Source organism: Eublepharis macularius, chromosome 6, assembly GCF_028583425.1.
Source record: "Eublepharis macularius isolate TG4126 chromosome 6, MPM_Emac_v1.0, whole genome shotgun sequence".
In the NCBI taxonomy this organism is placed as follows: Eukaryota; Metazoa; Chordata; class Lepidosauria; order Squamata; family Eublepharidae; genus Eublepharis; species Eublepharis macularius.
Window position 1 is genome coordinate 100,766,426 of NC_072795.1, and position 24,085 is coordinate 100,790,510.

Sequence of the window (24,085 nt, forward strand, 5' to 3'; positions counted from 1 at the left end):
CCTTTGGGGGGCTGTGGGTTTTGTCTACATTCAGTAGCAACTAAATGGAAACATATTTCATGTATTTTAGTTTGTCCTTAACACATACTATATCTACACAAAAAACATGAGAGAAATTTCTGCTCCAGAAGATTTAAGCTAATTAATTACCTTTAGGTGGAAAATATGATTTGCTTTCAGCTTTGTGAGGCCAGTCCACTACAAGAGGTCCAAACCTACGAAAGCTGGCAGTGATTTCATCTACAAAAAAACCAACATACTTTAGAAAGAATATCTAAAGAAAAAAGCATTCTTTAAAAGTCTTCCCTCAGATACTGACAGTTTTTAAATTATCTGAATGCTAGCAGTTTTCAACCTTTTAAGATTTAGAACATAACTTTAATATTAACAAGAAGTGACCTACTTTTTGTGTGTGTTCAGTTATATGTGCCCAAAGAAACAAATGTTCCATATTGCATATCCCATAAAAATCAGTGTAGCAATCTTAATGTTTCTTTGCCCTGCATACAGTTATAGCTCACTGAATATGAATTTCTCTTTACTCTCAGCCAAACTACCTCATTACATTGAAGTTTTGTTTAACATTAAAAGAGAAGTCACACAAGCGGCCCCAATTTGAACTGCATCCATACAAGGATTCTTCCTTGCATGGGCAGTGGGAAGCCTAGGAATCTCCATGATGTTGCTACAAGGGACAGGAATTTGCGTTAAATTATCCAGAATGGTATATTTTAGGCAGTTATCAGACACTCAACCCTCAGAAAGGCCACTGATTCCCCAGTAGGCAATTATACTCATTTATCACTAAAATGTACGTAATGGGATCATATAATTAAAATGTTCTCATAGTGAAAAAAATCCCTCATTTAGTTTTCTGTGTGCAAGAGACTTCGTGTGTAGAAGAACATTCAATCACGTAAAGGGGCCTAGATCCAAAGTTTATCACCCTCAGTCAACACTAGACCCACGAACACTAACGTTGTATTGGCTATCCATGGTCTTCCAGATGTAACTGAAGATGCTGAGAATGCCTTTAAAAACAAATGCTCACCTAAATCTAGTCACAATCATTTACATTGAGAAAGAATGGCCTTATATGTATTCAATTTAGTGCTAGCCTCAAACAGAAATATATAAAAAGTTCTTGCCAGTAGCTGTACGTATAGAATACCCTTCTGCAATAGATTTGCCAAAAGTTATGCTTGAATGTCTGTTGAAAACATTTTTAAGACTCATTTTGGGGGATAGTTTTCAGTGGCCTGGGTTAATATTGAACTAGGGACAAAGTTTAAAATTTAATTAATTTAATGGATTATTTTACTGTGAACTTTTAAAATATAGTCCTAAGAGAGCCACTGTGGTATAATGGCCAGAGTACTGAGTGAGGAGGACTGAGAAGACCATGGCTCGACACGCCCCAGTCAGAGTCGCTCTACACAAGACATCTGGCACATGTCTTCAAGTGTCAATTGATGCAATGTTTCATGGACAGTGTAGTTTTAAAAGAGTCACTTGGGATTCCTGTGGAGAAGAAGGTTGAAAATACAAGCAAAATTAGGTTAGAAGGAACTTTGCAATTCCACCCAGAGTGTGTGTGTGGTTGGGGGGGGGGAGAGAATTGCAAAGTTCCTCTCTCCCAGTGATCTTGTGCTCCTCTGTCTTTGAAAACCTTTGTTTTAAGACCTGGCAAATTCCACCCAGAGTGGGGGGTCTTGTGCCAATAAACTACACTAGAAGTCTTGTGCCAATACACTGAAGTCTTGTGCCAATAAACTACACTAGAAAAATGCTTCTAACCTAATGTTGTTTGTATTTTCAACCTTCCACTCCACCGTGATCCCAAGAGACTCATTTAAAACTACACTTCCCAGGAAACATCACCAGACACTTGAAGAACGCATGCCAGATATCTTGTCTAGAGAGACTCTCAGTCATAAAGTGCACTGGGTGACTTTGAGCCAGTCACTCTTTCTCAACATACCTTACAGAGATTTGATGATAAAATGGATGTAAGAATCATGTACACTACCCTGAGCTGCCCAAAGGAAGGATGAAATAAAAATGTCACATACACACACACACACACACAAACATACACACTTTGTTGAGGTTTTAATATCTTATTAGAAATGAAAAGTGAGGATTCAAAAATATGTACTTTTAATCTTCTCTATTTGCTATTCTAGAGCCAAATCCTGTAAAGTACCAACGTAAGAGGCTAAAATTTTCCTGCTTCCCCCTTCTCCCACCCCCCAGCAGCCACCTATAAGCCTCAGGACTAGGCAGAGGCCTGGGCAATGCACATGGATTAAAAGCTATCCAATACAAGGAGCTCTGTGGAAGGGAAAACAAGCAAAATTGCCTTTCTTCGCTTCTTCTGCCAGTGAACATGCTGAGAAGAGAATTCCCCCTTTCCCTCAACTATCAGTATCATTGTTTCACAGTACCTTCATCGATGTCAGGAGGCAGACCTCCAACAAACACCTTTCTAGAATAGCGTTCTACTCTTTCACCATTCTGACAACGAGTTGGAGAACTGAGACCCGATGATAAAGACTGGTCACCATGGTTGTCATCTAGAAAGCCGTCCTCAAAAGGGAAAAGTGAAGAACGACCTGCAACAGATCAAGATGGGTAGCCATATTAGTCTGTCTGTAGCAGTAGAAAAGAGCAAGAGTCCAGTAGCACCTCTAAGACTAACAAAATTTGTGGTAGAGTATCTGAAGAAGTGAGCTGAGGCTCACAACCTGCAACAGACTTTGTAGTCAAAAAGCTTTATTGTTCTGGAATTATTCAGTTGCAACAAGACTGAAGATACTATGATTCAGGTTTCCCATTCAATATGTTTTAAGAATCTCAGTCTTGCCTGAACTGATGTTACATTGGTCCAATGAGTAAGTCACAGCAAAGGATAAGTCCTTGCATATCTTTATCAATGCTTTTCAAAGTTTCTTTTACAACAAATTTGAAAAGTTCTCTCAGCATCTGATTCCCAGGTCCTTACGGTTGTCAGCTCCAGATTGGGAAATTCCTGGAAATGGGTGTATGTGTGAAACCTGGAGAGGGCAGGGTTTGGGAAGGGAAGGGACCACAGCTGGGCATAATGCCATAGCATCCACCCTCCAAAGCAGCCATTTTCTCCAGGGGAACTTATCTCTATAGCCTGGAGATCAGTTGTAATTCCAGGAGATCTCCAGCCACCTCCTGGAGGTTGGCAAATGTAAGTACTATTAATCAAACCAATTGCCTGATCACTCTAACCTGGAAAAATGTTCAATTACACAAATAGCTCATTTGTAAGATGGAAAACAGAAACTTTAGAAAATGTTTGCTTTTAATTTCATGACATTTTGTGGAGCTGCTTTCAGCATTCTGGAAGAGTTATTTAACTGAAGTTAATACCATAAAATTCTATGGTATTGCCACTTTAAAATTGTTTGAACTTTGTGTGAATTGTAGAAATGTATTGTTAATTCAAGGCAGACTGTTGTGATCTGGTATTTGTTTTTGTTGTTAAATTGTTTGTTAAAAATAAAAAAAATTCAAAATAAAAAGTAAAAAAACCCTGGGTATTTGGGGCTCAGTTTGGAGATCATGCAAAATCATGGTTTATTTTAATTAAGCTTGTGAAACGAGGATTCAGCTTTGCAGATCATCATTCAAATTCTGGTTTCTCTTGAAAAATGTTGGTTTTATTGCCTTTGTTCTGTAGCCAGAGGGAATGGTGCCAGGAAACAAGCTGAGACGTCTGTATTTGCACATCCTACGAAATGACAGTGAAGACTAACTGTGGTTAATAAAGCAACTTCATACCATAATTTCAGATCCTGGTTTTGGAGATCCTCCTAACCAGACACTGTGATTTAGCACTATTGTGCAAGTATGTATTAGTAATGAGTGCATCAACATTGCAATTATGAGTTAGTGAGTAAATAATAAAGTGGGAAAAACTTGTAAGTACATAACAATAAACATAGGCTGATGTACAAATGGTTTGCTTTTTTATAACAATGTTTTGTAACATTTAAAATGGGATCTATTTTACACATAGAAAGAATGAGTATTTTTTATAAAAATATTTTGTATTTCAAATAAAAAACAAGAAAGTAAAAGCACACAGGTAAGGAGTCATGCGTGCATAAATCTCTTTGATGCCCTCCTATACACACACATACCTATCACAGAGTTCTCTGGTCACAATGACCATACAAGAACTTTGTACGTATGACAAACATTAAAAATGAAATTATGATTCTGAAAAGTAAGTAAATTCCCTTAATAGTACAAATGCTACACCAGAAAATTATACTTAATAAAACTACTAATCTTTAACTTACATACTACAGAATTTGATGACATTTCTCTAGATGTGACAAACTATTTGCTCAAGTACACCTGCAGCAAAATATTTGTCTAGTCTTTAGGCAGCATTTTTAGGCAGGGCCATTTTCACAAGCCTGAAGTCTAGTCATTAGTCTGTTGAATAAACAATTCCTGTATGTTTTTAGCACCTATCATATGACTTCTAAGTGTCCTATAAAACTACATACCACAGAAGTGATTAATTAGGAGGTCAGAACCTCATGCAGCACTCAGTCTTTTAGTTGCACATACCTGTTGTAAGGGAGATGTCCCTTCTCACCATTACAACTAATAACTACACAGGTTTTAAATGAGAGACATGGATAAATATAACGAAAGTGGACCTTGAACCAGCATTCATGGCTGGAAAGCAGTGTAAGGCAGCATCTGGTGTTGGTTTCTGTGTACGTCAATGCCATATACATCAACATATAACAGGTACTGCACTGAATCCTGTGCATTTCCCACACTGGCAGGTGCAAGGTCAAAGATACAACATCCATCCTGTTAAATAGGGTCATCTTTGGAAGAATTAGAAGAAAGGTAATCCCTACCATGAAGACATTACTGAAGACAGTACTGGTTCAACATGTAGGCACATTCATATCTTGTTTCATATAATTCATTAGTGGGTTTGCATTCTTTATGCAGTATCTCCAAATATCTCCAAATTTTCCTTATTAGTCAGGCACTATTCCCTTGACAGCAGTGTTGGAGTTGCAATTAACCTACCTTCACAACCCTAATGAAAGATGTAACATGTTAATTTTCAAACAATATATTAGGAGAAAGGGGCAGAAAAAGATTAGTTGCATCACGGACCCCTACTCCTTGCCCTAGAAAGATGCAGAGCCCAAGTTATAGCCTTGATCCAAGCATGACCATCATCTAATCTTGATTAGCAGTTCCCTCAGCTCTCTGTCTCCTAGATGCTCCTTTTCAGAAGCACACAAGATGGCCAATGGCTCTATATTCCTCCAGATGGTGGTTATTGGACATCTAAAAACAAAAGGGAGGACCCTACTGTGAGAAGAGTCCAGCCAATTAGGAAAATTTTATTATTTGGGTCAGAAAATATTGGGTCAGGATTTATGTTAATATACCTGCTTATTATTGATTCACTAGTCAATTCCATCTACCTCTTTCTGTTCCAACTGTACCATTACTAATATATTATCTAATAGTAGATATTTGTAGCACTTACATTCCAGAAATGGGTGCTATAGTGTTTTTTATAATATAAATTAGCAGAGTAGTCTCAAATGCAACTTTTTTGCCATGATCACTTTCACATCCCCTTATCATGATTAATAGGTTAGGCATGGGCAACAGAATCTCACAACCCCTTCCCTGTTGCCATTAATTCTCTCCATCCTTAACCTTAAACTAAAGGTTATGGTGGTAGCAAGCTTAACCATTGTAAACTAACTTTTTATTTCAATACTGTCATTATGTTTATTTAGAATATCCATATTTTCTCCCAATCTACAGGACTCAAAATGGCTTACATCACTAAAACCGAATTACATTTATAACTAGTACAAAAATAAAGAGATAAAGAACCAACGGGATTAGATCCCAGTAGCATCTTAAAGACCAACAAGATTTTCAGGGTACAAGTTCCCTTAGTACATGACAAAGAGAGCTTTGACTCTCAAAATTTTATATTCTGAAGATGTTGTTGATGCTACTGGCCTCAAAACTTGCTCTTCTACTGCAGACCAACATGTGAAACAAATAAAGAAATCATCCTCACTTATTAACAAGCTACCTGGCATCCAGTTAAAGGTGTTAAGCACATTAGAGCAATTCTGCTTTACAAAGTTTATGAAACCTTTGAAAAGTAGGGGCCTTCCTCACTTTTTTGGGTAAGCTATTCCTCAGAATAGGAGTGGCCATTGAGAATGATTGAATCAGAGCAAGAGCAGTTCTTATTTTCCTATATTAAAGGCCAGTAATCCTTGGATTGATAACCAGAGCTGCTATATAAGCTCATATGGATAGAAACGGTCCTGAAGATATGAGGGCACCAGACCAGAAGGACTTTTAATACAGAAGCAAACTGGCACTAAGTATAATGATCTGAAGTTCGGTGTAATATACACAAATATTTAACGCCCATCAATAGTTTGACCACCACATTCTGCATTAGAAGCTTCCATGCAGTCTTCAATGGCAGCCCCAAGACACTGCATTACAACTGTCAGAACTCTTGGTGCTATAACATGGATTAGAATGACCAAGTCAGCTGAGCCTAAGAAAGTAAGCAAAAGAAGATGAAAAAAGAAACTTTTGCAACCTAATGTATCTGCTTTTCCAGAAAAGGAGCTGGATCCCCAAGCTCAGCTGAGACTGTTAATGATACTAAAGTAAGGCAACATAATGCCCTTCAGTATCATAGCCTTCCCTAACCAGCATCACTTCCACCTTGTCAGGATTAAACGTCAGTGCGTCTTCAATTAGTCATTTAATCACAGCTTCAAAACATTGTCCTAACTAAAAAACAGATGTTTCTGGAAGCTTATTTAATGTGATATTTAGTATCATGAGCAGTTGACGATAACACACTACAAAGTTTGGACAACCTCAGCCAGGGGTCTTATTATTTTACTTCATTTGTACCCCACCTCTCTCCCACTGGGGACCCAAAAGCAGCTTATAACATTCTCCCCTCCTCAATTTCATCCTCACAACAACCCTTTGAGTAGGTTAGGCTGAGAGTATGCAAGTGATCCAAGGTCACCCTGCAAGTTACCGTGGCAAAGTAGAAATTCGAATCTGGGTCTCCCAGATCTTAAGTTCAACCCCCTAACCACTACACAGGCTGTCAATATAGAAGTCATGCAGGCTCTTAAGATAGAAGTTCAACAACACTGGCAACAGACTCTTGTGGCACTCTACACCATAGATTCTGCAACAGAAACAAGCACTTTCTGCATGCGGCTGGATAGAAAAGTAACTATAAGAGCCATGCCTCCAATACCAATGACATATTCCATGTCAAAAGAACTGCATAGTTCAACATTTCAGAAGTGGCTGGTAACCTACAAAATAAAGCAGTGCCAAAATGTATTTGAAGGCAACTAGAACAATAAAGGCCATCTCTATACCATAGCTAGGTTTGAAGATGGATTTAAAAGGGTCAAGGGTATATGTGTCATCCAGGAAACCCTGGATAAACAGGAAACAAAGCCAGGATTTTTTTCATTTCAGACAGTTTGGGTTAGCATTAACTATGATGAAGGGTGATGGGAAGGAACTAGAACCAGAGAGGGAAAGAGTGAGTACATGATCTCATGACCCATCACTGGTCCCTTAGTTATATTTATGGGACTAATGTAAAATTATTATGACCTTATTATGTAGTGGTTCTTAAAACTATAAATTCTTGGAGTTTAAGTAGACTAGGGCAGAGGAGTTGGATGCCAAGTATTCTTATAAGAGATTTTAATATGTGGCCACGGCCTTTGCTTCCTCAAATATTCCTGCTCCAGCACCATGTAAAATTATATTCATAACATGAATGGGACATCTATGCCTCTCTGGGGACCAGTGCAGACATAATGTTCTGATTGGCTAACGTGGAAGTAGGCTGCAGGATTGTCAACGCACTCCCCAAGCCCTCCTTTCTGCAACATGCCAGAATTTGTAGAATGGTGGTTTCATCACTTGTTGGAACTTGCAAGAGTTCCTGTTAAAGGCAGGATCTGAAGCCACTACATTTTGTTTCAAATGCACAGTACTGGTTACCATATCTCAAAAAGGACATTAGTCTCAAGGCTAACAGCAATGCCAAAGCAGCATCCACAAAACTAATCCACAAAACTTATGTTCATAATCACAAAAACTTCTCTCAAAAACTCTTCCTGTCAGTTTAAAAAGAAGCAATTTAAAATGGTTATGGCCGTTCTTTGTTTGGCATAAATTTAAACTTGAGCTACAAATAGAAAAATGAAATGAAACTCACTACATCATTGAAAACCATAAACCAGTTGACTGAGCGTTGAATTTTACTGATGGAAGACAAATTAATGTGTGGGGCATAATCATATATTTATAGTAGCAAATTAGTATCATTTGAGCACTCTGTGATAAATCAACCACCTAGGATTGCCAGCCTCCAGGTGAGGCCTGGAGATCTCTCAAAATTACAACTGATCTCCAGGCTACAGAGATCAGTCCCCCTGAAAGAAATGGAAGCTTTGGACTGTATTGCATTATACCTACTAAGGTCTCCAGGTTCCCCACCCAAAGCTCCAGGAATTTTCAACCAGAAGCTGACAACCCTATTACTGCCAGTTCATAACATTTATACAACCAGATGTAACAGAGACACATATATATTGATGAGACTGTTGCAGACACATGTTGGATAGAAAACTATAAATCAATACTTGCCCTCTAATAGCTGGGACAATTTGGGAAGCCTTCAGTATTTCAAAAATAGTCTTTTTTTAAAAAAGATAACATGATATTGAATGAATACTCATGTGATCCTTTAAACAGGAGACATTGAAAGATCATCTGCTTTTACATTGCAATGATATGTATGCTATTTCAAGGAATGTTTGCTTTTATTTAAAGTAAAAAATAATCTTCCTGAGGATAGCATAAGCTATCCCTTTTCAGTGCTATTATGTTTCTGTAAGACCAACAAACAAGCTACTCTCATTTTCAGCAACACTTTCCACTGTTTATATGATTGTTAAACTATCAGGGTTAGTGTCACAGTAGTGATTGGTGTGGGGAGGGAGGAATCACTCTTGTTGAATTCACAGAAATAAATCAAGCTCTATACAGCCCCAATTTGCTGCTCCCCTGATCATTTTTGATAAAGATTTAAAAGATGTTGTTACCTCGTCTCCGCCCATAGCTCCTGGCTGCATGTAAATACAGAAAAATATAGTGGATATTGACACAACAGTAACTGGTATGTTTATATATTTCTGCATGACTTTTGGAGAATGTAATGTAGTTCAGGCAATTCACACAGTCCTAGTATAACAACAGCTAAATACAAAAACTAAGTTTTTGAACACCCATCGAGTAACAAGTTTCTTGATAATGAAAAATGTGCAATAGGAATCTAGAGGTGAGTATTGTGGTCAACTCCAAACTGGGAAATCCCTAAAGATTTGCCAGTAGAGCCTGCAGACACTGGGGTTTGGGGAGAGACCTCAGTGGGGTATAAGCCTATTCTTTCCCCTCATTTTCTACCCTTTTGCTCTGGCTCCAGATGCCCACGTTCCTTCCATCCATCTGCTCTCTGCTTCATTCCTCCATTCACTCACCCACCAAGCTCCCTGGTGGGGACAGAGAATCCCTCTCTTCCAACCTCTACCCCCCCTTGCCACCTCTCACTTGGCCAGTGGGGGGGAGGGGCGAGGTGCAGGAACAGAGCTGGAAACTTTGGAGTGCTCAAGAGCACACTCTGGTACACAGCCGTGTCACTCTGGGAATTATGTTATTCACAGAACAACATTAGAGTATTCCAGAGCATGTGTTGTGCATGTGCACAAGCTAAGATACTCCCTACAACAACCATTACTATTTTGTCACCATTACTATGGGGGGGGGGGTTGAACATTGATTCTAGAAAAAAAATTCAATTTCTTTGTGTGCAAACGTGGAGAATAACAACAACATCCGATTTATATACCACCCTTTAGGATGACTTAACATCCACTCAGAGTGATTTACAAAGCATGTTATTATTATCCCCACAACAAAACACCCTGTGAGGTGGGTGGGGCTGAGAAAGCTAGAAGTTGTGACTGACCCAAGGTCACCCAGCTGCCTTCAAGTGGAGGAGTGAGGAATCAAACCTGGTTTTCCAGATTAGAGTCCTGAGCTCTTAACCACTACACCAAACTGGCTCTCACACCAAACTGGCTCTGCAGTGTTTTGCAGAAATGTATGTCTTCTTTTTGGGTAGCTCTGCTGTATAGATCTTATTTTGGAAGGGGGTGCTATTAAGTGACTGGATTGACATTTTTCACACAACCTCCCCAAAAGACTTGCTCACTTTGTTAAACATATTATCTTTGTTAGTACAAGTTGAAGGAACAGATTATACAAATACAATATGCATTAATATGTGAATTATTATCTAATTAAACACCACAGAGAACACAATCAAAATCATATATTTTCTTTCTTTCAAAGATAGACTATGTCGAAATCCGAAGTCATAGGCTAGTGGCCTACTAAAATGTTTCCTATAGGTTATAATCAAAATAACAATGAAAATTAATAAAATACAAATGTTAATAGGCTATAATTTCAAACTATTTCCTCTATATGTTGCCAGCTGTCTGCCAGTGGAGGGCAAATGCCCAGCAATTTGCCTCTGCTTAGCAATTGGCAGGAAGAGACAGGTTGCCTGGCCGTTGGAGGCAGGCTGCCTGGTCATCACCTGCCTTTGGCAAGCAGCCAGGCAAATGGCTGCATGTATGCTCCCCCGTCCTATACAACCATGTCGTTTTTTGGTTACACAACAAGTGATGGCATCATACAAGGGTCAATTTTTAATGAATCATCATCATTATGCAGGGCGGGAGCATGTATGCAAAAAGGGAAAGGGTAAGTACTTGCACACCCTTCACCCCCTTAAAATCTTTTTCAGCTGTATCCACAAAGTGTTAATAACATAAACCTAATTTGAGACTATACTAGTTAAGTGCTCTCTGATTACCAGAAATCCTGTACTTCCTTTATGCTAGGTTTTCAAAAGGTATTGTTTACACAGCAGCAGCACCCTAAAGTTACACATGTTTAAATCGATTATACTCAATGGGCTTAGAAGAGTGTAATTTAGAAGAGTGTATACTGCACTGTAACTTTTACACACTTGAGGTAATGGGCAGATGGGCTCCAGAAAAATACCAGACTGAGGGATCCCAAGTCCCCTAGTGGGGGCAGGGGATCCCCCACCCACCGCCACCACTCACCTGGCCAGTTGAGGGGGAAAGGCCTCCCCCAGGCACGCTCCTGCTAGGGTTGCCATTCCCCCGCCAAGGGCAGGAGATCCCCAGATCCCACCCTGTTCCCCCGTGCCCACTTATGTGGCTGGCGGGGGGCATGCTCCCTGGGGAGTCCCCTCCTCAGGTGGTGTGGCACACCCCCGGGCAGGGGGCACGCTCCCGTGCCGTGAGCGCAGGCGGTGGCAGCAGCAAGAGCAGGTTCTTGCTGCGAATGTGGCCGCTTGCTCTCACCACCACTGCTGCTGCTGCCGCCTCTCGCCACCACGGCCCCTGTGTGCCAAATGACAGCGAGCGAGTGAGCAATTGGTGGCGGCCACACTTGCAGCAAGAGCCAGCAGCAGCAGCAACAAAGGCGCCCTTTGACCCTGCATGATGATGTCACTCGCAGAAGTGACATCATCACGTGAGCTGGAAGTGTGCATGTGTGCAGAGAAAGGAAGCCAGGGTAAATGCCAGCTCCCAATCCCCCGCCAGGAGACTACAGGGACCTAGGGATCCCCTATCGAGGGACTCCAGGTCCCTGGCAACCCCAGCTCCTGCGCTTCACAGTGGACTTATTTAGGCCCTAAACAGGCCCAAATCGGCCCACTGTGAAGCATGGGCCCCAAACAGGCAGAATCAGGCTGGTTTGGGGCCCAAACAGGCCCTCTCCCAGCCCCTCCCATGCTTCGCAGCAGGCCAGGTGTCTGGTATTTTCAGAACATTTTTCCTGGACAGTGTGGACACCTGGCAACCTACCTCAGAACATGCCTTTTAAGAATTGCAACACAAATAATTCCAGGAACACTACAGTAGGATTACCAGTTCCAGATTGGGAAATTCATGGAGATTTGGGGGGTAGAACCTGGAGAAGTGAAGTTTGGAGAAGGGAGGGACCTCAGTGGGGCATAATGCCATAGAGTTGGCCCTCCAGCAGCCATTTTCTCCAGGAAAATGGATCTCTCTGGGCTGGAGATCGATTGTGGTTCTGGGAGAACTCCAACCACCACCTGGAGTTTGGCAACCCTACACTGTAGTCTGAACAGTGTTACTGACACCACAAAGACAAACCAGAGGAATGGTCCTCTGCTGGTTAGAATGCAAGTAAAACATCTTAAATATCAGCAGTAGGGTTTCCAGCCTCCAGGTAGTAAGGGGGGGGGAATTCTCAGAAAGGGCTGGAACAAAAACATCCGCTATGAAATACTACCTCAAGGAAAGGGAAGTGCCTAATTAATAAAGGGAATTTGTTTTCTGGCATGAGATAGCTGGCCGGGGAGTGCAATTGATATGGAAACTGACATAGGAATGTATGGCTTGAATTTTTCTAGGCTTGGTGAAATACCTTGAGAAAGGATGGACTAAAACAGATTCAGAAGCTGGCTAGCTCTTGAGACAGATTATGAGGCCACTCTGCATTTCAGTTACAACTTCTCTTTAAAGTAATATATGCCTTCTATTTTCAATTCCTATTGTCTTTGTATTTAAAGTTTATTGATTTAGGATTCAATTGTTTATGTGGATTACATTCTTATTATAAGCATTATATGTGCAATTAACTCCAGAGTGGTAAGCTGCAGTACTGCAGCCGAAGCTCTGCTCATGACATGTGTTCGATCCTGGCAGAAGCCGGGTTCAGGAAGCCAGCTCAAGGTTGACTCAGCCTTCCATCTTTCTGAGGTCGGTAAAATGAGTACCCAGTTTTCTGGGGGTAAAGTGTAGATGACTGGAGAGGCAATGGCAAATCAACCCGTAACAAAAAAAAAAAGTCTTCCAAGAAAACATCGTGATGCGACAGCCCCCCATGGGTCAGTAATGACTCGGTGCTTGCACAGGGGATTACCTTTACCTTACCTTTTAACTCCAGATGTGGAGAGCTATTGATATTGTTTTTGCCAAAATTGTATTTATAGACATTGCTGCACTTTGTGAATCTTGTATTTTGCACTGAAAACTAAATAAGAACACTCATTTTTACTAAAGTGATGTTAATACTAATAAACATCACTGTGTTTATTACAGAGTAGGGTTTTGAAAGTGTTTGTTTAGTAAGTCTTTCATGGCAGATGTTTTTGTTCCAACACTCTCCATAGCTTTTCATGACCCACATAGTCAAAAGCTTTGCTGTAATTTATAAAACACAGGCTGATTTTCTTCTGCAATTCCCTGGTATGTTCCATTAGCCATCATAAATTTGCAATGTGATCTCTAGCTCCTCTTCCTTTTCTGAATCCTGCTTGAACATCTGGCATTTCTCATTCCATATATGGTAACAGTCTTTGCTGTAGAATTTTGAGCATCACTTTGCTTGCATGGAAAATTAACACGTTAGTCTGATAGCTGCTGCACTCTTTGGCATCCACTTTTTTTAGAATTGGAATATAGACTGAGCATGTCCAGCCTGCGGGCCATTGTTTCATTTTCCTTATTTGTTGACAGATTATTGTTAAGATTTTGATGGACTCCGTTTCTGTAGCTTGAAATAGCTTTATTGGTATTCCATCTACTTCAGGTGCTTTGTTTTTCCCAATTGCTTTGAATGCAGATTTTACTTCACTTTCTAAGATTTCTGCCTGTTCATCAAAAGATTCTTTGTCAAAGGTATCTTTCATCCTTCCATCTCTTTTGTATAGTTCTTTGGTGTATTGTTTCCATCTTTCCTTTATTTTGTCCTGATAAGATAATGTATTTCCATGTTGATCTTTCAGCATACCAAGCCACGGCCTGAATTTCCCTTTGATTTGTCAGATCTTTGGAAACAGATCTCTGTTTTTCCTTTTTTGTTATTGTCTTCTATTTCTTTGCACTAGTTATTATAATAGATTTCTTTGTCTCTGCATGCAAGTTGGAGAAAAGCTGCATTTTGACCCTATTTCTGTTACCGTTTGCTTCTCGTCTATCTTTAGCAGTTTTAAGAGTTTCCTCAATCATCCATTTAGGCTTCTCCTTTCTTTTGGCTACAGGAATAGTCTTTGCACATTCTTCCCTGATAATATCTCTGGTTTCAGCCCATAGTTCTTCTGGCTTATAATCAATTAAACTTAGCATTGCAAATCTGTTTTTTTACTATACAGCAGTTTCAAGAGCCACATGTGCAACGCATTATGAAATGCAGAAACCTTACATTTTAAAGGTTTCAATAAAGATAATGTATCTGTGATATTTATGTTTAGTTTCATTAAAAAGGCAAAAAGATACCACTCACATAGCAACTTTTTACTTTAAAAATAATTTCATTAGTAACCATATGTTAACATACACCATTTTCAGATTAATTAAGGGCTAAATGTGGTGAGTTTGTTAAAGAACTTCCATCATAAAGAAGAAAACTGGTCAATTTGCAGAGATATTTTGACATTAACAAGGCAGATACCAAATTCCCTCACGTTAGTTTAAAATTATATGCCAAGCCATTTTGTATTTGAAATGCTACAGTTTTAAGGAACATAAGGAAATTTCAAGGTAATAAGAACTGAAACTGAGGTGATTTAACTGGAGAAAGACCTATTTAATGCCATGTAATATAAGAAGCAGATGGTACCTCATGAAGCCAGACTTGATTAAAGAGTTTCAAGATGCAAAATGCTCACTTTTATTGCCATAAAATGTGTGTTACTTATCTCAGTACCTAGATGGGTATCAGCAAAAATTCATTTTCCAACAAGAACTTGGATGGGAATGATGTTTGTATGAATGGGGAATTAATGTTAAGAAAATGATTTATTTTGGCTTTGTTCATGACATATTATGGACAAATCAGTAAATCAAAAGCCCAATTGCCTAAGGGGATGTCTTGCATTTATGTTTTTGTAATCATCCCGGTTACAGATTGTCCTAAGCCATTAACATGTTTCTAAGTCAGCATGATATTAGTGTTAACTTTGTTTCCTTGCCAAGCTCATTTATTAAATTTTAATTAAAATTATGATCCCATTTTCCTCAAGATATACAAAAGTATAGCAAGAATTTGAAATATTGACATCAGAGTGAGCATATACAATATTTTAGACATTTAAATTTTGTTATCAGTTCAGCCTCCCTCGTTTACATTAGAAAAAGAAATTATGGGTTCTACTCTATGATAACTAAACCACTATGGAAGGGACTATATTTATCAGATTTAAAGCAAAAGTTAATAATTCAGAAACACTGCTGCTTTCTTTAACTATGTTCATGTCCTGTTGCAGAGTTTGCTTCCCACTCTATCTCTGAAGGAAGGTGTATAACTCAGCCCGTCCGCTTTAAGCCATATACATTTCAGCAGCTAGACTTTCTGCAGCTAAAGGTGCCCAGACAGTCTAAGGAGGCCACCAGAAGAATTTTTAATGGCTCAAGTAGAACTGGCACAGGGCTATTTCTTGGATCTCCTACATGGAAATTAAAAGGGATAGCTGCTCTAGCAGATCCAACTAAACTAACGAGAATTATGTAGATTTTAAGCTTAACAGCATTTAGCATACAACTACTTGGCTTCCTGCTTTGGTGCCTGTGAAATTATTTACATTTTACATAATTTGTACAAAGTAATCAACAATTTGATTGGCATGAATACTGAACTAGCTCCGTTAGCTATGCAAATTTTACTTTTCACATAATTTACTGGTTACAGTATTTCTCATATATATGTTTAGTACTGACAGCAGTTTACATTTATGAAGCAAAACAAGTTGGCAGCCATTTTGTGATGCTTTCTTAAATTGTTCAAACCAAGCCTTCTTCTCAAGATCAGTTTTGAGACATGTAAATGCAATAAATATAAGAAGAGAGGGTAAATGAATGGTAACTGAGTTATGTTCTCTGATATTTTTTTCTCTGAGGGAAAAGAAAACTCAATGACCACTGGCAGCATTTTGGGGGGGGGGGGGTCCTGAAAAGCAAGGATCAAAGCAGGTTCTTCCACCACTCAAAGTGGTATTTATTTTTTAAAGATACACCTCAAGTGAACAAAGAGCTTCTTGTACTGGGTTCTGTCCCTCAGACTTACTCTAAATATCTGGTGTTTGCCACCAGACCTGCTCATAAGAAGTGACTGCAAGACTTGGCAACCCTATATTCAGTGGCAGTGACACTATTAGTCATTTTTCCATTTAGTGAAGCTTCAGCATTATCATCTAAAGAAAAAGCTAAGGGCTCTCCTAGCGGATACCCAATCAGCTATTAGCAAAGAAGATAGTACTATCGTTTTGTTAGCTTGTGCAGGTTCACAGAACACTATTTTGACCTCACCATTTGTCTGGGTGTGGTAGCTTGCTACACAAGACATAGCAGTACCATGTAACTATGGAAGGGCCACTTACAAGGATTTTAAAAATACAGCAACATATGGTTGAGTCCAGAATCAGTGTTTCTGTGAGCGCAAGGATTTCTACTGACTCGAGTTATTTTTCTGCCTATGACCGGCTTCAACTAGGGATCCCAGGTCTCCCAAGGGGTGGGTGGGAGATCCCCTGCTCTCACCCTCTGCCCCCCACTCACCTGGACAGCAGCAGGGTAAGGCAAGGGAATAGGCTTCCCAGGTACACTTCTGGGGTGGTGTGATGATGTCTCTTCTGGGAAGTGATGTCATCCTGCCACCCCAGGAGTGCTCCCATGCTTTACAGAGGCCAAAATTAAAAGTAGCAAAGTGCAGGAACATTCCCAGGCCCTGCATGATGATGTCACTTCCTGGAAGTGACATCATCGCACCACCCCAGGAGCACACACAAAGATATCCATTACAGTGAGTGAGGTTCCCCCCCTCATCAGGAGAGTAAAGGGACCTGGCAACCCTACCCTTGACATTCCAAAATGTTCCCAAGAATCTTGTTTCTGGAGGTCAGTGGACACAGGAATAGAATTTAGGGGACATTTCAGGCTGTTGTGCATGTGAAGAGAAAAAGTCATGCTCTGTGGGATGAAATGCTAGTCTTCTTGATACTGTTGGAATAGGCGACTCAGCATGCCTCGGACATTGGGGGACGCTGCATGTCTCTCTGTATGTATAAGTCTAGCAAGCTGCTACTGTCTTGTCTAAGGTGGGAACTAGAGATGGGCATGAACCGGAAAAAAACAAACTGTGTGGTTCGTGGTTTGTTGCATTTTACGAACCGCAAACCACAAACTTTCACTAACCAGCCCCGGTTTGCGAACAGTTTAGTTCATGAAAATGTCACATCCAGGTCAGCAAATAATCACTTCCGGGTCTGCAGAAGGTCACTTCCGGGCCAGCAGAAGGCCACTTCCAGGTCAGCAGAAGGTCTGCAGGACGTCCATCTCCTGTTGCCTAGGAAACTGATAGATCGGTGCCAGGCTGTCTGCAGAGACGAACCAAAAAATGAACCAAACGCACCAGCCTAAAGTTCATGGCGGTTCATCAGAAATGGGCTCTGATGAACTTTGGTTCGTATTTCAGTTCATGCCCATCTCTAGTGGGACTGCCTCCTGACTCCTCTTCTCTCTATGCCTCTTGGGAGGTCTCTCTCTTGCCTCATGGTTTTCCAAGGAGAAAAATGTAACCCTCTGTGCTCCACCATGGAGGCTTTGTCCATGCACCCCCGCTTCTCAGCCTCGCTGCCTAGTTCCAGGCCATGGTTTATATTTAGGGAATGTAACTCTTTAGATTAGGACCTTTCCCTCTTCTCCAAGATATTGCTATAGAAGGAATCTACTTCAATAAAACTGTAAGTTGCATCTTTCTATGATTTTGTCTGAAGACTAATTAATGCACAATTGGGGTTTAAAATGCTTCTGCCTAAATAACTCTGCTGCGTTACCACAAAAGTATCACTAAACTATATATGGATTAATCAAAATTCCCAATAGATACAAGCACATGTGTACTCAGTTCTGGACAGGAGGAAGTCCAAGTTAGAACTACCTAAGAATTAAAAAAAAATAACGGAAATGCTATGGGGAAGGATGTGTTATTCTCCAAATATTTGGGAGAGGCTACAGTTAAACTCCTATTGTAGTAGGGAGTGCTCTTCTAAAGAACAAGATTTCAAAGTGACAAAGGCTTAAAGCCGAAAATAGGTTGTCACCAGCAATATCGGGGTACTAGACAACATGTGCGTGTCTCACTCACATATCACTCACATAACACAAACTCAGTATTTTGGGCAGGGTGTTTTAACCTGTCACTAATGACTTAATGAGAACTGCACTTTACCTGCACAACATACTAACATAGAAAAGTTGAAATATACAATTTCAATTAATCAGAGGTCTCCACCATGCTGCACATGGGTGCCATGCAGCCCATCAACACCTTTCCTTGTCCCTTCCAAGTTTTTTTTTAAAGTGGTCAGGGACAGATGGGACTTTTGGCCAGTGGAGCTTCTGACTAGATGTGGAGAATTATTTGAAGTTGCTTCAGCAACAGCTGCTGCTACATTACAAAAGTCTTCACTGCATTACTGTGTTGGTTCATTTTAAAAGGCATTCTGTTAAATAGAAATTATGCCTGAAATGGTGAAGAGTTACGTTTAGAATTATGCATAATCTTACTTGCTGACATTCTGTGATTGACTCTGCCTCCTGCAGCAGTTATTCTGTAGTAGGCTCCACCTTCTGTGGTAGCCATTTTGTAGTTGCACCCACCACCCTGTGTCAGAATTCCAAAAGTACCTACAGGCTTGAAAGAGTTGGGGACCCCTGTAATAAATATTTCTATTGTACTAACAGGCAATCCATGCATTCATTCATGCTTGCATACTCAGTCCATATTAAAGTCAAAGCACACCAGACCAACAAGCTTAAAAATAATTTCTTCCATCCACTCACTTGCAAATGAAATGCTGTAAAGGGTTAATAGTATGATTTTACACCTTATTATGGCTGCCATCACACGCAGTGCCGTTTAGTGATTGGGTGTGGTAGCTTGCTACACAAGACATGGCAGCAGTTTAGCGATCATTTGCAATTGGATTTTCTTGTGTGAAATAGGAAAATCCCCTTGCAGATGGTCATTAAATGTGTGAAATCATCCTATGTGTTATATATATTGTATATAGTTTTGAGTTAAAATACAAAAACAGAAGAACATTTTATAATCCTTCAGCAACTAGTCTACGAATAATACTGAGCCATAAGATGTACTACACAGACAGTATTTCCAATCAACTGTACAAAAATATAATGTTACTAATTTGTTATGTCTGGGATCCAAATAAAGTCTTCATATTCATTCCAAATCCTTCTGGGGGACAAATTTCATTATGTATACGGAGCTCCGTATTCACAGAGAAACACATACATGGAGTTGCCCCATCAGAGTAAATGGGAAGAACTCGTGGCACACTTGATTAGCACATAGAGACACAAGATCTACATCCCTCTGAAGTAGAGTTCCCACCGCTGACCTGGCAGTGCAGGGGAGGAAGGTAGGGAATGGGCCTCCCAGGCACACTCCCGGGGCCAGCATGACAACGTCTACTCTGAAGTCCATGGCACATTTCCACTGATTTTTAATCTAACACTATTCAACACTATCCATTAATTAAGAAAATCTGAATTCCACAACAATAGATTACAGACAAAAAAAACTAAACTTATTTTAAGAGTCAAAAGAAATTAGAAGTGAAAGAGCTGAACTGATATTGCTTTGGGAAAACTATTGCTTTAATATACTTTATCCATCTTGCCACTCCTGCTATGCATATGTATGTAATAAAATACATTCTAAATCCTCAGGGCCCTTCTTCTCCCAAGCAAGCAGACCCTGGCAAAGGCTGCCATAAGCCTCCTATCACTCAGAGAAGGGAGCGTGAGAACCCATAATATATTTCTCATATGTTCTGCAAAGTACATTAAATACTGAAACCACACTTCCCTCGAACAAGGAAGACAGCTGTCATTCTTTAAAATTCTCTTCAATTCCATGATTTTACTATACACATTAATTGTTAAGTATCTTAAAACAAGCCAAGACTGTGGTTGCCCAATGGGAAAACAAATGTACAGACAATGAATTTACATTCGGGACAGAAGCATCATCTAAGTAAATGTAATAATTATATTTTGATCATCTTAACTATAGTACCTTAGCCATTCTATTGCTATAATAAAGTATGCATGGAAGATTTCAAAAAGTTTTTCATTTATAGTAACAGGATAACAACTCTAGAAAGGATTAAATGAACAAAGGCATGTTTTCTGTATTTGCACTTCTCAGCGCTAAACCACACAAAACAAGTTACACGAGGACACTCAAGTGAAGAGAGACGCGATGTTAGCTAGGAAGCGTAGTCTGAATTTCAACTCTCTCTACAGAGCTGGCTAGATCGCTCCTCAGAGGGATTGTTAATTTCACCTCTCTACAGAGCCTGCAAAGATCACTCTTCAGAGGGCTTGTTAATGTCCTCTTTGCCTCCCTGAAGGCTCTGTCAATTATTAACAAACCCTCTGAAAAGTGATCTTTGCCAGCTCTGTAGAAAGGTGAAATTAACAAACCCTCTGAGGAGCGATCTAGCCAGCTCTGTAGAGAGAGGTGAAATTCAAACTATGCTTCCCAGCTAATATCACATCTCCCTTCACTTGAGCTTCTTCATGTAATTCATCTCGTGTGGTTTAGCTCTTAGTGCTCCAAATACATTACAGTGCCCCTAGTACAGTTATATAAAATGTATTATTGAAAGATAAATGTGAACTTACTATTAAGAGCCATAATGTTATCTGTTCCCGGATGGTGAAAATTTATACCCATACGACCTAAAAAAAAAAAAAAAAAAGAGGGAGGGAGGGGAGAATCAAACAGAACATTTTACTGTTGAGTTTTATGTATATCAGGCTGCTGTTCAATTTTGTAATTAAGTGAAAATGATGACAACTAACAATGAAGCTAGTGGAGAAAATCTACACTATCTTAAAGTTTTACTTTTTCCAAATAAAAATACTTAACAGAATATGTTAAAAGACTGTTCAAGATAGAAGTCACCACTAAATAGAAAAGAATGGAACAATGTTAAGTGTTCTGCCAATATTTATTTTTATACACACACACACATTTGATTGAGCTTAATATTACTCTTCAAACTGGTCCTTTAGATTAATACCAATGACAGATAATTCTTCAATTGCTATAGGCAGCAGATCCCTAAAAGGAAAGTACAATATATCCCTCTTTGCTAGCTCTGCAGTAAGAATGTATGGAGGGGGGAGTCCCTCCCAAGTTCTCAAACTGAAATTTCACTTTCCTGTCTAAAACCATCTGTAATCTCCAGTTACTAATTCTGTATGAGAAAATGTAATAAATTATAATATTGGCAACATTGTTTATAATTTATTAGTATTAGATGTTCCTCAAGCCCCCCTCCATCTTTACTTGCATTCCTTTTAGATAAGACACTGAAAAAAGAAGTCTGTTTAAGGTATGTGACTTGAACCCACTCAAGAAGCAAGCGCTGGGAAACCTCCTCCCCTCTTTGGCTTCTGCAAACTATTGCGTCCTCTACATCACTGCAGCTTGTGAAACATAGTGGCTAAAAGGCTACATCCCATAAAAATCAGAACGCAAACAGTGATTTTGGACATAGATCCAGAGGAGTTAGCTGTGTTAGTGATTTTGAACATGTCTCCAAAATTTCAGATAACCAATTTTCTTCAAACTCTCTAGTTCAAAACTTAGCCTGATAAGACATATAGTTATGCTATCTATACTGGTACAGAACTGAACTGAGACAGCTATTTATTTCACATTTATAATCTTTTAATCATATCACACTAACATAAGTTTTAAATCAGCATGACCATCTTCTTCATCCGGGAAGCCAAATCCTTAAATTGCTCAGGGACAGAAACTCCTCCAGCAATGACACTGCAAATCTAATTTAGCAGTCTAGGAGGAGAAAGTCCAGTCCCCTTGGCCAAAGAATCTTGTGGTTGCTGATACAAAAGGAGCGTAAGAAAGATGCATTGTGGTCCTTTACCTATCAGGCTTCCCTCCCAGGAAGAAATGGTCGACTGCCCCAGCAGCTCCTTCATCACCACACAGGACACTGGGACAAATCTTCCATTTTCAATTGGAAGGGTGCCTACTGGCTGAATGAGATACATTTGTGTGAATCCTATCTAAACTTTAGATATATACACATAAGAATCTCTGGCAGAAAATGGCCTGCAAAAACAGTTATCAGCACAATAAATGCAATAAAAGTTTACCTAGCTAGTTAAATTGTTTTATAGGGTAGCTACGAGCTACAGCTCTGATGCATATTTAATCTTTTTCCTACTTTCTTTGCCAAAGTTAGAATTGTGCTATTTAACCAGATACAAAAATAGAATCAAATATGTGACATCTGGTGAAGTTTTGTGTATGTGTGTGCGTGCGTGATTGCGTTCAGTAACTGTGCCAGGTGCTGCCTGCATGACATTTTGTCACCTGCCTGTGGCCTTCTATTTTTAAGTTGCTCTTGACAGCTACCTTTCCCAGAGAAGCAAAAGTGTCACATTGTATCAGTAGAAACATATATGTTTTTATAAAACTAAATCCCTGAATGGGAAGAAGCTCGTACTAGTTTCTATATTAACATAATTCAGTGAAGTAACTAAAACTGAAATGGTAATACTTGATGGTCACTTTTGATTTTGGAAGCTTTATTCAGCAGCAAAGTTACTAGTCATTGCCACAGTTGCAAAAATATATTTAAAATGTGTAAAATTAGACTGAGTTCTGCACGTTATTTTAAAGAAGCCCCAAAATCATAGTGGTACAGAATTAATATATTGTAAGTAGTAGTAAGAACTAGACAGTAACTGACTGAAGCCAATACAATGGTGTTTTCAGGATGGTATTCTTTGTTTCGAGTTATTCAAACAGGTTAAGAAGAAAACAGCCATAAATATACTGTTTTAATGTATATATGATTTAACCATCTTGAAAATTATGAAAATCTGAGAGTCATCAACTACAAATGCCCATATATCCTAAATCAACATTTGAATGCAATGGTTGTGGTTGAGGGAGAGTAAGCAGAGAAAGACAAAACAAAAGTGATGCTGGTAGGAAACACTGACATTCTGGAAAATACTGACCTGCTCATAATAGCTGTAGTTCATGCAACCCTCTCTGATCAAATCGGTATTGTTAGACCCAGACTTAGCCTTTAAAAAGACTGGAGTAATTGCCAAGGGTCCCCCTTCCAGCCATACATAACTGATTTATCCATACTTACGTGACATCTAAGTTAGATTAATGTAATACATTCTATATGGGGTTGTCCTTGGATGTGATTAATATTTTAATAGGCAGAAAATGTACCTTCCAGGCTTTTCGGCTGGTATTGGGTGGCACACACACATTATGCCTAATTTTAAACAGTTTCATTCGTTCCGCTTTGCTTCCAGATTAAGATGTTAGTTTCGACTTGCATACTTGAAGGGCTGCCTCTCTCTATATGAGCCCATATGCTAACTAAGATCTGTTCAACAAGCCCTGCTTACAACATCCTCTGCCAGGTTTGTGCAGCAATGAGAAGAGCATGTGTGGTGGCCACCATTCTTGGAATAGACTGCTACAGGCGATACACAAAGAACCCTCATTCTCATTTTGGAGAGTTTATTAAACATGCCTATTTTGCAAGGCTTTTTGTTGATCAGAACTGCAGATTTTATCCAGACACTATATTATCTTTGTTCTGTGGTTTTATCTTAAGTTGGTTTTAAAATTTATTGGAATTTTGACAGGTTGTAAACCAATTTGAACTGTGACATGGAGGGACATATTTAAATAAAATCAAAAGCTGGTGGAAAACCACATTAAATTAATGACTATAAAAATTATAAAC

At 39.4% G+C, this 24,085-nt stretch overlaps 1 protein-coding gene across 6 annotated transcripts in view; it reads right to left on the reverse strand.

Moving 5' to 3' along the window:
- The window catches only part of CPEB3 (cytoplasmic polyadenylation element binding protein 3), a 100,012-nt gene that overhangs the window by 31,757 nt on the left and 44,170 nt on the right, over window positions 1-24,085 (reverse strand). For 4 of the 6 annotated variants that reach the window (XM_054983215.1, XM_054983218.1, XM_054983213.1 and 1 more), the window contains exons 4-7: window positions 20,955-21,011; window positions 9,219-9,242; window positions 2,448-2,615; window positions 151-240 (exon numbers count right to left, since the gene is read on the reverse strand). In XM_054983215.1, the coding sequence (XP_054839190.1) occupies window positions 151-240; window positions 2,448-2,615; window positions 9,219-9,242; window positions 20,955-21,011 (339 nt within the window). The remainder of the gene's footprint in view (window positions 1-150; window positions 241-2,447; window positions 2,616-9,218; window positions 9,243-20,954; window positions 21,012-24,085) is intronic. The other 2 variants (XM_054983219.1, XM_054983216.1) reach the window with 1 other exon arrangement.